This window comes from Phoxinus phoxinus, assembly GCF_949152265.1.
Source record: "Phoxinus phoxinus genome assembly, chromosome: 14".
Taxonomy (NCBI): Eukaryota; Metazoa; Chordata; class Actinopteri; order Cypriniformes; family Leuciscidae; genus Phoxinus; species Phoxinus phoxinus.
Window position 1 is genome coordinate 33,027,142 of NC_136889.1, and position 14,094 is coordinate 33,041,235.

At 42.0% G+C, this 14,094-nt stretch overlaps 3 protein-coding genes across 6 annotated transcripts; all 3 read left to right on the top strand.

Moving 5' to 3' along the window:
* Positions 1–124: 124 nt before the first annotated feature.
* On the top strand, positions 125–3,872 carry LOC307010958 (zona pellucida sperm-binding protein 3-like). 2 transcript variants are annotated; one of them, XM_079636118.1, is made up of 8 exons: positions 125–900; positions 1,411–1,529; positions 1,603–1,706; positions 1,790–1,967; positions 2,105–2,222; positions 2,304–2,389; positions 2,470–2,561; positions 2,634–3,872. In XM_079636118.1, the coding sequence occupies exons 1-8, from the start codon at positions 355–357 to the stop codon at positions 2,702–2,704; spliced, it is 1,314 nt and encodes a 437-aa protein (XP_079492244.1). In that variant the 5' UTR covers positions 125–354; the 3' UTR covers positions 2,705–3,872. The 2 variants fall into 2 exon arrangements, with proteins under 2 accessions (XP_079492244.1, XP_079492245.1); XM_079636119.1 differs by having other exon boundaries at positions 245–900; positions 2,307–2,389; positions 2,634–3,591.
* Positions 3,873–4,599: 727 nt separating this feature from the next.
* On the top strand, positions 4,600–8,347 carry LOC307010959 (zona pellucida sperm-binding protein 3-like). Of its 2 annotated transcripts, none has more exons than XM_079636120.1 (8): positions 4,600–5,375; positions 5,886–6,004; positions 6,078–6,181; positions 6,265–6,442; positions 6,580–6,697; positions 6,779–6,864; positions 6,945–7,036; positions 7,109–8,347. In XM_079636120.1, the coding sequence occupies exons 1-8, from the start codon at positions 4,830–4,832 to the stop codon at positions 7,177–7,179; spliced, it is 1,314 nt and encodes a 437-aa protein (XP_079492246.1). In that variant the 5' UTR covers positions 4,600–4,829; the 3' UTR covers positions 7,180–8,347. The 2 variants fall into 2 exon arrangements, with proteins under 2 accessions (XP_079492246.1, XP_079492247.1); XM_079636121.1 differs by having other exon boundaries at positions 4,720–5,375; positions 6,782–6,864; positions 7,109–8,066.
* A 727-nt stretch (positions 8,348–9,074) lies between these two features.
* On the top strand, positions 9,075–12,059 carry LOC307010960 (zona pellucida sperm-binding protein 3-like). Of its 2 annotated transcripts, none has more exons than XM_079636122.1 (8): positions 9,075–9,850; positions 10,361–10,479; positions 10,553–10,656; positions 10,740–10,917; positions 11,055–11,172; positions 11,254–11,339; positions 11,421–11,512; positions 11,585–12,059. In XM_079636122.1, exons 1-8 carry the CDS (start codon positions 9,305–9,307, stop codon positions 11,653–11,655), a joined length of 1,314 nt encoding a protein of 437 aa, XP_079492248.1. In that variant the 5' UTR covers positions 9,075–9,304; the 3' UTR covers positions 11,656–12,059. The 2 variants fall into 2 exon arrangements, with proteins under 2 accessions (XP_079492248.1, XP_079492249.1); XM_079636123.1 differs by having other exon boundaries at positions 9,195–9,850; positions 11,257–11,339; positions 11,585–11,679.
* The last annotated feature ends 2,035 nt before the right edge of the window (positions 12,060–14,094 follow it).

The following is a 14,094-nucleotide window of genomic DNA, read 5'->3' on the forward strand; positions in this document are numbered from 1 at the left end:
ATGTGTAAATAAAGCTCTGTAAACTTACATTTTTGCTAAACTAAAAGTGTGTCCCATTGGGTAATCAAAAGTTGTACACACACTTGTGGTCTTCAAACCCACATGGACCAAAGACCAGAAATATGGTAGGTCATGTAAGTAGACAAGTGTTCAAGTACAATGATGGCAAGTGTGGGTATTTGGACAGGCGCATAAAAAGGGGCAGAGTGGTGCGTCCTTAAAATGCATTCACTCTACAGGTCCAGAGGACAATCAAGGATAATCAATTAAGGTAAAAGGGGTGGAGCCACCTTACCTCAAAGCTGTACAAAATGGCAAAGCCAAGTGCTGGTGTTTGTGTCAAAATTAGCTAGAATGGGGTTCCTGAAAGTTGTCTTAGTGGTGGTTGTGATCGTTGCATTTGATCTGCCTGATGTCTTGGGAAGTTTGAGGTACAGTCATAGTCCAAGAAGCATGGGGCCAAAATCCGATCCAGCTTCCAGAAGTCCGGCTCTTTCTCCTCTAGGGCTCTGGAACCCTTTGCAAGTGGCTTCTCAGTTTCAGAATCCTTTGGGTCCTGACCCCAAAAGCCTTGCGCAGGAGCCTTTTGGCCTTCAGGAGAAGCAGCTGTTGCAGGGTCCAGTGAAGCCTTTGGATTGGAGGTATCCCATCGTTCCCGAGGTGCAGAGTGAGATGGCGGTGGACTTCCAGTTGAGGCAACCCGTGACTCCCAGCAGCGTAGCGGTTCAATGTGGCGAGAACCGGGTTCTCGTAGAGGTCCAGCAGGACTTTTTCAGCAATGGTCAGTTGATCCAGCCAACTGGTCTGTCTTTAGGTGGATGTCCTGTTGTTGGTCAGGATCCTGGGTCAAGAGTGCTCATCTTTGAATATGAATTACAGGACTGCAACAGTGTGCTGATGGTAAGAACAGATACATCTTAATGGGTTCTTTGAAAAGGTCCTCTGCCACAACACGGAAAGTCGGTTCACTTGGTTTTACAATGCTAGGGCAGCTAAGACCAATTTTTATCTATTTGACTGGGTAAATCCTGAGTTTTCAAGCTACTTGCATTTAAATAACCCTTCAAACCAACATCTGATGTAAACTATCTCATTAATGGACTGAAAGGAGCTTAAGAAACAAGAACAAATCTTGGGCCTTAACCGCATTAAAGCTAGTTTTAACCCTGGAACAGCTAAAGGTTTAATCCTTAATGCATGTCTCCAAAACATTGACTATCTCTGGCAACACCGGAGCTTCTGAGGGCAGCTGTGGTGATGTGAAGAATTTACTAATTGGGGATTTGCTCTTTAGGAATTCCAACATATTGCACAGTGCACCTTCTCCCATTCATAGCAATATGAGTGCATGGTCTTGGTTTATGTAAAGTCTTTGGGATGACCCTCTTGTTAACCAAAATCTTTTTACAGATGAATGAGGATGAGCTTGTCTACACCTTCTCTCTTACCTACACCCCTGAGGCGCTTGCAGGTACTCCGATTACCCGGGCCGATGGTGCAATTGTTGGTGTTCAATGCCATTATCAAAGGTAGGGGATCTCTTCGACTGCACTTTCTCGTACAACTGGGAGACTATTTAATGGGTACTTTCATGAACCGCAGGCTCCAAAATGTAAGCAGTGATGCCCTGAGGCCAACATGGGTCCCGTATGCCTCAACAGAGGCTGGTGAAGAAGTCTTGCTGTTCTCCCTGAAGATCATGATGGGTTGGTACATGTTTTTTATTTCAATAAAATAAACCTTTACCCTTGCTATTGTGGCTGTGCCTAAAATGTGTTTTTGTTTGTAGATGATTGGTTCTATCAGAGGCCTTCATACACCTATTTCCTGGGTGGTGTTATTAACATCGAGGCATCTGTGATGCAGTACAATCATGTTCCTCTGCGTGTGTTTGTGGACAGCTGTGTGGCCACTCAAGTACCTGATGTGAACTCTCTTCCGAGATATTCCTTCATTGAGAATCACGGGTAAGGTCATGGCCCTTGATGCGGTAGGACTTAAGTTGCCTTTTGTAACCACTTTGTCACAGAGACATGGGTAAGGTCTAGTTGCTTGATGCTCTACAGTTGACATTCATGAGTTGCTCTTTGTGATTTGTCGTCAGGTGCTTTGTGGATGCCAAAACTACAGCTTCCAGCTCCCGCTTCATGCCTCGGTCCCAGGTTGACAAGATCCAGTTCCAGCTAGAGGCGTTTATGTTCCAGGAGGGCAACAGTCCATCTGTATGTACTACGAATATCATGAGTTAACCTGACTTCTCCTCCCATCTGCTTTGGTTTTGTGACTTGTCTGTCATCCCTTAGCAGATCTACATAACATGTATTCTGAAGGCAACTCTTGCTTCTGCACCCAGTGACGCTCAGCGCAAATCCTGTTCCTTTGCAAATGGGTACGTGAGTTTTTCTGGGGGCGGAGGTTAAGTTGACTTTTTTCATGGTGGAGGCTCCATGTCGTTTTTTGTTTTTGCAGGTGGTTTGCTGCTGATGGAAACGACCAAGTTTGTGGTTGCTGTGACTCAACATGTGGTCCTGATGGGGACTTTGCTGCTTCTCCCTATGGAGGTTGGTAGCGTTTGCTCTTTCTAAGGTTGCTTTTTATTCAAGTCTCTAACATGGCTTTTTTCTCCTCTCTAGGCACTCAGTGGGAAGGCAAGGTCTCACTTGGTCCTGTAATGGTTCAAGGTCAAAAGAGAGGTCCTCAATAAAACTGTTAAATCATTCCTTGGTTGTACCTGACTTGTCATTTTGCTGCAGGTCTGGTTCAACTACTTTTGGCTTTGGAAAATGTGCCCTATTCTTGCCAATGTGATGAAACTGATAGTTGCCCTGTACTTCAAGTCCCATGTAGCATGCAACCATAGGGTTCCTGAAGTTATTAACTTGGTTTCTCCATAGGGAGTTTTAAATTAATCTTTTATAGACTGCTGGTGAAAGCTCAATGTTATGCTTTTAAAGCAATTGGTTTGTTCCAATAGGTTTAGCAGAAGAATTCCTGGTGAAAATAATTACCACTAATGAGGGATATAGCGCTATAATTTTTTACTACTGTACACCCAAAGCGCTTCAATCATATCAGGGGATATCTTCTCAACCACCACCACCTTGCATGTAACGTGACACCTTGCCTCATTTAGTATATGCGACTCTATGAATGTGCAAATGAGCCCCACCTCCACTTACAGCAGCTCAGATCCACTTGTTGACGATCACACATTGATCTAATTGGTTACTTGATCTGGGAATGGCTTCTTTACGAAGGAATTTTGAAATGATCAGTTGCTCCAATTTCTTTGTCACTCACAGCAAGCTCAAGTCTGAGCCGTACAATGCCAGGGACAGTGATACCAGGGAACAGGCCCTGCATTCAAGCTACTTCCCGACTTTAACGTCCAAACATCAGAGTTCCAGAATTCCTGCGTAAATTTTTTTTTTCTCTAAGCTTCAAGTCCCCTTGTGGTGAAAATCAAGCTTTTACTGTTTGTTTATGTGGGATTGTTTTTAATGCTTCAAGACAAACCATATGTAAATTCGTAACTCAATTTAATAAAAAAATTATACAGGGACCAGATGACATCCGATGAACCCTGCTCACTTAAACATTTACACGAGTCTCTGTACATGAACATTGTAAACTGAAGCAAACACCTGGGAAATGGGCACAAAGGTGCGTGACTGTTCACATCTCTCTGTTTAGATCAGTGTGCTCAATGTGCCTTATTGTCTTTTGTATCTAAGGACTATGTTGTGTTGTAAAAAATCAAAAAGACATTCTTTAAATCTCTCATTTGTTTATAGTTCCCTCAGTCTCACCTGATAGGGCCATTATGGGAGGGTCTTTGTCTTCCCAGGTGTGATACACATCAATATTTATGATGATTCATGCCTCCTTGCAGAGAGCTTTCTTACACAAAACATCTTATAAATTTTGAATCAATATATTATTTAATGTGAATGAGTGGGCAGAATGATTTTCACATCATTTTGAAACAAAAACTCTAGACTACGTGATACAATTTTCAAAAGTCTTGTGAACAAACACTGCATTGGTTATCCTTTTGATCTTTTATTCAAAATAATTGCTAAAATTCAACCTTTCATTGAAGTAAAATAATTGAAAGTGGGGGGTAAATCAGGTGTGGGGTGAGGGTGTTGAGTTACATTCAAGCTATTTTAAGGCATGAATAAAAAATTTTCAAGGAAAAAATAAACGTTTAAATATGTAATTTTGTTAATCAAAGATGATTTTAAGGGATACAATTATTGACTACAGGGGGACTTTAAATCATCCTGTTCCACTAGATACACAAGTATATCAGCAGGCATGTCCATGGTACCTGCAGTCTCCAGTAAATGAAAAAGGTGCTTGTCTTGCTTAATACAAACATCAATTTTTTTTAATTGTGTCTTTTGTTACATAGGGACTACTGAACAGACATTTCTAAGTTTATTTTAAAATGCAAAGTGCTTGAAATGAAAATGTGTAAATAAAGCTCTGTAAACTTACATTTTTGCTAAACTAAAAGTGTGTCCCATTGGGTAATCAAAAGTTGTACACACACTTGTGGTCTTCAAACCCACATGGACCAAAGACCAGAAATATGGTAGGTCATGTAAGTAGACAAGTGTTCAAGTACAATGATGGCAAGTGTGGGTATTTGGACAGGCGCATAAAAAGGGGCAGAGTGGTGCGTCCTTAAAATGCATTCACTCTACAGGTCCAGAGGACAATCAAGGATAATCAATTAAGGTAAAAGGGGTGGAGCCACCTTACCTCAAAGCTGTACAAAATGGCAAAGCCAAGTGCTGGTGTTTGTGTCAAAATTAGCTAGAATGGGGTTCCTGAAAGTTGTCTTAGTGGTGGTTGTGATCGTTGCATTTGATCTGCCTGATGTCTTGGGAAGTTTGAGGTACAGTCATAGTCCAAGAAGCATGGGGCCAAAATCCGATCCAGCTTCCAGAAGTCCGGCTCTTTCTCCTCTAGGGCTCTGGAACCCTTTGCAAGTGGCTTCTCAGTTTCAGAATCCTTTGGGTCCTGACCCCAAAAGCCTTGCGCAGGAGCCTTTTGGCCTTCAGGAGAAGCAGCTGTTGCAGGGTCCAGTGAAGCCTTTGGATTGGAGGTATCCCATCGTTCCCGAGGTGCAGAGTGAGATGGCGGTGGACTTCCAGTTGAGGCAACCCGTGACTCCCAGCAGCGTAGCGGTTCAATGTGGCGAGAACCGGGTTCTCGTAGAGGTCCAGCAGGACTTTTTCAGCAATGGTCAGTTGATCCAGCCAACTGGTCTGTCTTTAGGTGGATGTCCTGTTGTTGGTCAGGATCCTGGGTCAAGAGTGCTCATCTTTGAATATGAATTACAGGACTGCAACAGTGTGCTGATGGTAAGAACAGATACATCTTAATGGGTTCTTTGAAAAGGTCCTCTGCCACAACACGGAAAGTCGGTTCACTTGGTTTTACAATGCTAGGGCAGCTAAGACCAATTTTTATCTATTTGACTGGGTAAATCCTGAGTTTTCAAGCTACTTGCATTTAAATAACCCTTCAAACCAACATCTGATGTAAACTATCTCATTAATGGACTGAAAGGAGCTTAAGAAACAAGAACAAATCTTGGGCCTTAACCGCATTAAAGCTAGTTTTAACCCTGGAACAGCTAAAGGTTTAATCCTTAATGCATGTCTCCAAAACATTGACTATCTCTGGCAACACCGGAGCTTCTGAGGGCAGCTGTGGTGATGTGAAGAATTTACTAATTGGGGATTTGCTCTTTAGGAATTCCAACATATTGCACAGTGCACCTTCTCCCATTCATAGCAATATGAGTGCATGGTCTTGGTTTATGTAAAGTCTTTGGGATGACCCTCTTGTTAACCAAAATCTTTTTACAGATGAATGAGGATGAGCTTGTCTACACCTTCTCTCTTACCTACACCCCTGAGGCGCTTGCAGGTACTCCGATTACCCGGGCCGATGGTGCAATTGTTGGTGTTCAATGCCATTATCAAAGGTAGGGGATCTCTTCGACTGCACTTTCTCGTACAACTGGGAGACTATTTAATGGGTACTTTCATGAACCGCAGGCTCCAAAATGTAAGCAGTGATGCCCTGAGGCCAACATGGGTCCCGTATGCCTCAACAGAGGCTGGTGAAGAAGTCTTGCTGTTCTCCCTGAAGATCATGATGGGTTGGTACATGTTTTTTATTTCAATAAAATAAACCTTTACCCTTGCTATTGTGGCTGTGCCTAAAATGTGTTTTTGTTTGTAGATGATTGGTTCTATCAGAGGCCTTCATACACCTATTTCCTGGGTGGTGTTATTAACATCGAGGCATCTGTGATGCAGTACAATCATGTTCCTCTGCGTGTGTTTGTGGACAGCTGTGTGGCCACTCAAGTACCTGATGTGAACTCTCTTCCGAGATATTCCTTCATTGAGAATCACGGGTAAGGTCATGGCCCTTGATGCGGTAGGACTTAAGTTGCCTTTTGTAACCACTTTGTCACAGAGACATGGGTAAGGTCTAGTTGCTTGATGCTCTACAGTTGACATTCATGAGTTGCTCTTTGTGATTTGTCGTCAGGTGCTTTGTGGATGCCAAAACTACAGCTTCCAGCTCCCGCTTCATGCCTCGGTCCCAGGTTGACAAGATCCAGTTCCAGCTAGAGGCGTTTATGTTCCAGGAGGGCAACAGTCCATCTGTATGTACTACGAATATCATGAGTTAACCTGACTTCTCCTCCCATCTGCTTTGGTTTTGTGACTTGTCTGTCATCCCTTAGCAGATCTACATAACATGTATTCTGAAGGCAACTCTTGCTTCTGCACCCAGTGACGCTCAGCGCAAATCCTGTTCCTTTGCAAATGGGTACGTGAGTTTTTCTGGGGGCGGAGGTTAAGTTGACTTTTTTCATGGTGGAGGCTCCATGTCGTTTTTTGTTTTTGCAGGTGGTTTGCTGCTGATGGAAACGACCAAGTTTGTGGTTGCTGTGACTCAACATGTGGTCCTGATGGGGACTTTGCTGCTTCTCCCTATGGAGGTTGGTAGCGTTTGCTCTTTCTAAGGTTGCTTTTTATTCAAGTCTCTAACATGGCTTTTTTCTCCTCTCTAGGCACTCAGTGGGAAGGCAAGGTCTCACTTGGTCCTGTAATGGTTCAAGGTCAAAAGAGAGGTCCTCAATAAAACTGTTAAATCATTCCTTGGTTGTACCTGACTTGTCATTTTGCTGCAGGTCTGGTTCAACTACTTTTGGCTTTGGAAAATGTGCCCTATTCTTGCCAATGTGATGAAACTGATAGTTGCCCTGTACTTCAAGTCCCATGTAGCATGCAACCATAGGGTTCCTGAAGTTATTAACTTGGTTTCTCCATAGGGAGTTTTAAATTAATCTTTTATAGACTGCTGGTGAAAGCTCAATGTTATGCTTTTAAAGCAATTGGTTTGTTCCAATAGGTTTAGCAGAAGAATTCCTGGTGAAAATAATTACCACTAATGAGGGATATAGCGCTATAATTTTTTACTACTGTACACCCAAAGCGCTTCAATCATATCAGGGGATATCTTCTCAACCACCACCACCTTGCATGTAACGTGACACCTTGCCTCATTTAGTATATGCGACTCTATGAATGTGCAAATGAGCCCCACCTCCACTTACAGCAGCTCAGATCCACTTGTTGACGATCACACATTGATCTAATTGGTTACTTGATCTGGGAATGGCTTCTTTACGAAGGAATTTTGAAATGATCAGTTGCTCCAATTTCTTTGTCACTCACAGCAAGCTCAAGTCTGAGCCGTACAATGCCAGGGACAGTGATACCAGGGAACAGGCCCTGCATTCAAGCTACTTCCCGACTTTAACGTCCAAACATCAGAGTTCCAGAATTCCTGCGTAAATTTTTTTTTTCTCTAAGCTTCAAGTCCCCTTGTGGTGAAAATCAAGCTTTTACTGTTTGTTTATGTGGGATTGTTTTTAATGCTTCAAGACAAACCATATGTAAATTCGTAACTCAATTTAATAAAAAAATTATACAGGGACCAGATGACATCCGATGAACCCTGCTCACTTAAACATTTACACGAGTCTCTGTACATGAACATTGTAAACTGAAGCAAACACCTGGGAAATGGGCACAAAGGTGCGTGACTGTTCACATCTCTCTGTTTAGATCAGTGTGCTCAATGTGCCTTATTGTCTTTTGTATCTAAGGACTATGTTGTGTTGTAAAAAATCAAAAAGACATTCTTTAAATCTCTCATTTGTTTATAGTTCCCTCAGTCTCACCTGATAGGGCCATTATGGGAGGGTCTTTGTCTTCCCAGGTGTGATACACATCAATATTTATGATGATTCATGCCTCCTTGCAGAGAGCTTTCTTACACAAAACATCTTATAAATTTTGAATCAATATATTATTTAATGTGAATGAGTGGGCAGAATGATTTTCACATCATTTTGAAACAAAAACTCTAGACTACGTGATACAATTTTCAAAAGTCTTGTGAACAAACACTGCATTGGTTATCCTTTTGATCTTTTATTCAAAATAATTGCTAAAATTCAACCTTTCATTGAAGTAAAATAATTGAAAGTGGGGGGTAAATCAGGTGTGGGGTGAGGGTGTTGAGTTACATTCAAGCTATTTTAAGGCATGAATAAAAAATTTTCAAGGAAAAAATAAACGTTTAAATATGTAATTTTGTTAATCAAAGATGATTTTAAGGGATACAATTATTGACTACAGGGGGACTTTAAATCATCCTGTTCCACTAGATACACAAGTATATCAGCAGGCATGTCCATGGTACCTGCAGTCTCCAGTAAATGAAAAAGGTGCTTGTCTTGCTTAATACAAACATCAATTTTTTTTAATTGTGTCTTTTGTTACATAGGGACTACTGAACAGACATTTCTAAGTTTATTTTAAAATGCAAAGTGCTTGAAATGAAAATGTGTAAATAAAGCTCTGTAAACTTACATTTTTGCTAAACTAAAAGTGTGTCCCATTGGGTAATCAAAAGTTGTACACACACTTGTGGTCTTCAAACCCACATGGACCAAAGACCAGAAATATGGTAGGTCATGTAAGTAGACAAGTGTTCAAGTACAATGATGGCAAGTGTGGGTATTTGGACAGGCGCATAAAAAGGGGCAGAGTGGTGCGTCCTTAAAATGCATTCACTCTACAGGTCCAGAGGACAATCAAGGATAATCAATTAAGGTAAAAGGGGTGGAGCCACCTTACCTCAAAGCTGTACAAAATGGCAAAGCCAAGTGCTGGTGTTTGTGTCAAAATTAGCTAGAATGGGGTTCCTGAAAGTTGTCTTAGTGGTGGTTGTGATCGTTGCATTTGATCTGCCTGATGTCTTGGGAAGTTTGAGGTACAGTCATAGTCCAAGAAGCATGGGGCCAAAATCCGATCCAGCTTCCAGAAGTCCGGCTCTTTCTCCTCTAGGGCTCTGGAACCCTTTGCAAGTGGCTTCTCAGTTTCAGAATCCTTTGGGTCCTGACCCCAAAAGCCTTGCGCAGGAGCCTTTTGGCCTTCAGGAGAAGCAGCTGTTGCAGGGTCCAGTGAAGCCTTTGGATTGGAGGTATCCCATCGTTCCCGAGGTGCAGAGTGAGATGGCGGTGGACTTCCAGTTGAGGCAACCCGTGACTCCCAGCAGCGTAGCGGTTCAATGTGGCGAGAACCGGGTTCTCGTAGAGGTCCAGCAGGACTTTTTCAGCAATGGTCAGTTGATCCAGCCAACTGGTCTGTCTTTAGGTGGATGTCCTGTTGTTGGTCAGGATCCTGGGTCAAGAGTGCTCATCTTTGAATATGAATTACAGGACTGCAACAGTGTGCTGATGGTAAGAACAGATACATCTTAATGGGTTCTTTGAAAAGGTCCTCTGCCACAACACGGAAAGTCGGTTCACTTGGTTTTACAATGCTAGGGCAGCTAAGACCAATTTTTATCTATTTGACTGGGTAAATCCTGAGTTTTCAAGCTACTTGCATTTAAATAACCCTTCAAACCAACATCTGATGTAAACTATCTCATTAATGGACTGAAAGGAGCTTAAGAAACAAGAACAAATCTTGGGCCTTAACCGCATTAAAGCTAGTTTTAACCCTGGAACAGCTAAAGGTTTAATCCTTAATGCATGTCTCCAAAACATTGACTATCTCTGGCAACACCGGAGCTTCTGAGGGCAGCTGTGGTGATGTGAAGAATTTACTAATTGGGGATTTGCTCTTTAGGAATTCCAACATATTGCACAGTGCACCTTCTCCCATTCATAGCAATATGAGTGCATGGTCTTGGTTTATGTAAAGTCTTTGGGATGACCCTCTTGTTAACCAAAATCTTTTTACAGATGAATGAGGATGAGCTTGTCTACACCTTCTCTCTTACCTACACCCCTGAGGCGCTTGCAGGTACTCCGATTACCCGGGCCGATGGTGCAATTGTTGGTGTTCAATGCCATTATCAAAGGTAGGGGATCTCTTCGACTGCACTTTCTCGTACAACTGGGAGACTATTTAATGGGTACTTTCATGAACCGCAGGCTCCAAAATGTAAGCAGTGATGCCCTGAGGCCAACATGGGTCCCGTATGCCTCAACAGAGGCTGGTGAAGAAGTCTTGCTGTTCTCCCTGAAGATCATGATGGGTTGGTACATGTTTTTTATTTCAATAAAATAAACCTTTACCCTTGCTATTGTGGCTGTGCCTAAAATGTGTTTTTGTTTGTAGATGATTGGTTCTATCAGAGGCCTTCATACACCTATTTCCTGGGTGGTGTTATTAACATCGAGGCATCTGTGATGCAGTACAATCATGTTCCTCTGCGTGTGTTTGTGGACAGCTGTGTGGCCACTCAAGTACCTGATGTGAACTCTCTTCCGAGATATTCCTTCATTGAGAATCACGGGTAAGGTCATGGCCCTTGATGCGGTAGGACTTAAGTTGCCTTTTGTAACCACTTTGTCACAGAGACATGGGTAAGGTCTAGTTGCTTGATGCTCTACAGTTGACATTCATGAGTTGCTCTTTGTGATTTGTCGTCAGGTGCTTTGTGGATGCCAAAACTACAGCTTCCAGCTCCCGCTTCATGCCTCGGTCCCAGGTTGACAAGATCCAGTTCCAGCTAGAGGCGTTTATGTTCCAGGAGGGCAACAGTCCATCTGTATGTACTACGAATATCATGAGTTAACCTGACTTCTCCTCCCATCTGCTTTGGTTTTGTGACTTGTCTGTCATCCCTTAGCAGATCTACATAACATGTATTCTGAAGGCAACTCTTGCTTCTGCACCCAGTGACGCTCAGCGCAAATCCTGTTCCTTTGCAAATGGGTACGTGAGTTTTTCTGGGGGCGGAGGTTAAGTTGACTTTTTTCATGGTGGAGGCTCCATGTCGTTTTTTTGTTTTTGCAGGTGGTTTGCTGCTGATGGAAACGACCAAGTTTGTGGTTGCTGTGACTCAACATGTGGTCCTGATGGGGACTTTGCTGCTTCTCCCTATGGAGGTTGGTAGCGTTTGCTCTTTCTAAGGTTGCTTTTTATTCAAGTCTCTAACATGGCTTTTTTCTCCTCTCTAGGCACTCAGTGGGAAGGCAAGGTCTCACTTGGTCCTGTAATGGTTCAAGGTCAAAAGAGAGGTCCTCAATAAAACTGTTAAATCATTCCTTGGTTGTACCCGACTTGTCATTTTGCTGCAGGTCTGGTTCAACTACTTTTGGCTTTGGAAAATGTGCCCTATTCTTGCCAATGTGATGAAACTGATAGTTGCCCTGTACTTCAAGTCCCATGTAGCATGCAACCATAGGCAGGGGTGCACATAACTGGTACGCAGGTACGCATGCGCGACAAAAATCTGGAATGCGTAATGCCACTTGTGTTACTACGCGCCTTTGCGTACTTTAAGGGTAACTGTCACCAAAATGGAACCTAGGCAGTGTTTATATAATTTTTTCACAGACGAAAACTAAATAAAACTCCGTTTTAAATGACAACCGCGTCAACGAATAAAAACTAGACGGAAATTAGGGAGGGACGATTGGGGAAGAGATCCAGTCAGAACTGATTTGCGTTTGTGGAAGATGCGCACATTTGAATTGTAACGTGCTGATCTACCCGGCCGCACACGAGTTGGCATGCGCTTGATGCATGTCTCAAATCATTAAAAAATGTAAACGTTTGTGATAAAGAGACTGCAGACATGGATAGATCTGAATAAGAGTGACGACGAGAGCTTTATTCGGTATGTTTTTCTGTGCGAACACACACAGAGACACACACACACACATATACACGCACACGCGCGCGCGCGACCCGAAGCGTGCAGTTCTGCAGACAGCGCGCTGCGCGCAAGGACTGAATTGAGCTCTCTTTCGCGTCTGAATGGACAAATACACACAACATTATGTCTAAATGTCCGTTTTGGACAGTATTCACGTAAACACAGTCGGTCATGTCTTTACAGAATGTACAATGCATCAGTGCAATTGGATCTGCACACTCGGTCTTAAAGTGACAGTGCGTAATAATAAACCTAATGCCTTCTGTACACTTAATATTGATCAAACAACAAAATAAAAAGAGAAAATTCACTGCTCTTTAATATCTTTAATAAGGATTCATTATATTTAATTTATACAAATAAATATATCTGAACAATCAAATAATACTTTAAATAAATTTTTTCCAAAGGTGTTTAGCATTTTAGGGCGGGTTTTTTTTTTCACGGTGATATAAATTTAAGTGTTAAATTAGTTTGGTTTTAGTTAGTTATTTTATGCTATAAAACGGGAATGTGACGTCATGATTGACAGCTGTGGCCACGCTACATATGGGGTGAGTACCAAACACTATCGTCTGGTACTCACCTGAGTAACTCACTGAAAAAGTTATGTGCACCCCTGACCATAGGGTTCCTGAAGTTATTAACTTGGTTTCTCCATAGGGAGTTTTAAATTAATCTTTTATAGACTGCTGGTGAAAGCTCAATGTTATGCTTTTAAAGCAATTGGTTTGTTCCAATAGGTTTAGCAGAAGAATTCCTGGTGAAAATAATTACCACTAATGAGGGATATAGCGCTATAATTTTTTACTACTGTACACCCAAAGCGCTTCAATCATATCAGGGGATATCTTCTCAACCACCACCACCTTGCATGTAACGTGACACCTTGCCTCATTTAGTATATGCGACTCTATGAATGTGCAAATGAGCCCCACCTCCACTTACAGCAGCTCAGATCCACTTGTTGACGATCACACATTGATCTAATTGGTTACTTGATCTGGGAATGGCTTCTTTACGAAGGAATTTTGAAATGATCAGTTGCTCCAATTTCTTTGTCACTCACAGCAAGCTCAAGTCTGAGCCGTACAATGCCAGGGACAGTGATACCAGGGAACAGGCCCTGCATTCAAGCTACTTCCCGACTTTAACGTCCAAACATCAGAGTTCCAGAATTCCTGCGTAAATTTTTTTTTTCTCTAAGCTTCAAGTCCCCTTGTGGTGAAAATCAAGCTTTTACTGTTTGTTTATGTGGGATTGTTTTTAATGCTTCAAGACAAACCATATGTAAATTCGTAACTCAATTTAATAAAAAAATTATACAGGGACCAGATGACATCCGATGAACCCTGCTCACTTAAACATTTACACGAGTCTCTGTACATGAACATTGTAAACTGAAGCAAACACCTGGGAAATGGGCACAAAGGTGCGTGACTGTTCACATCTCTCTGTTTAGATCAGTGTGCTCAATGTGCCTTATTGTCTTTTGTATCTAAGGACTATGTTGTGTTGTAAAAAATCAAAAAGACATTCTTTAAATCTCTCATTTGTTTATAGTTCCCTCAGTCTCACCTGATAGGGCCATTATGGGAGGGTCTTTGTCTTCCCAGGTGTGATACACATCAATATTTATGATGATTCATGCCTCCTTGCAGAGAGCTTTCTTACACAAAACATCTTATAAATTTTGAATCAATATATTATTTAATGTGAATGAGTGGGCAGAATGATTTTCACATCATTTTGAAACAAAAACTCTAGACTACGTGATACAATTTTCAAAAGTCTTGTGAACAAACACTG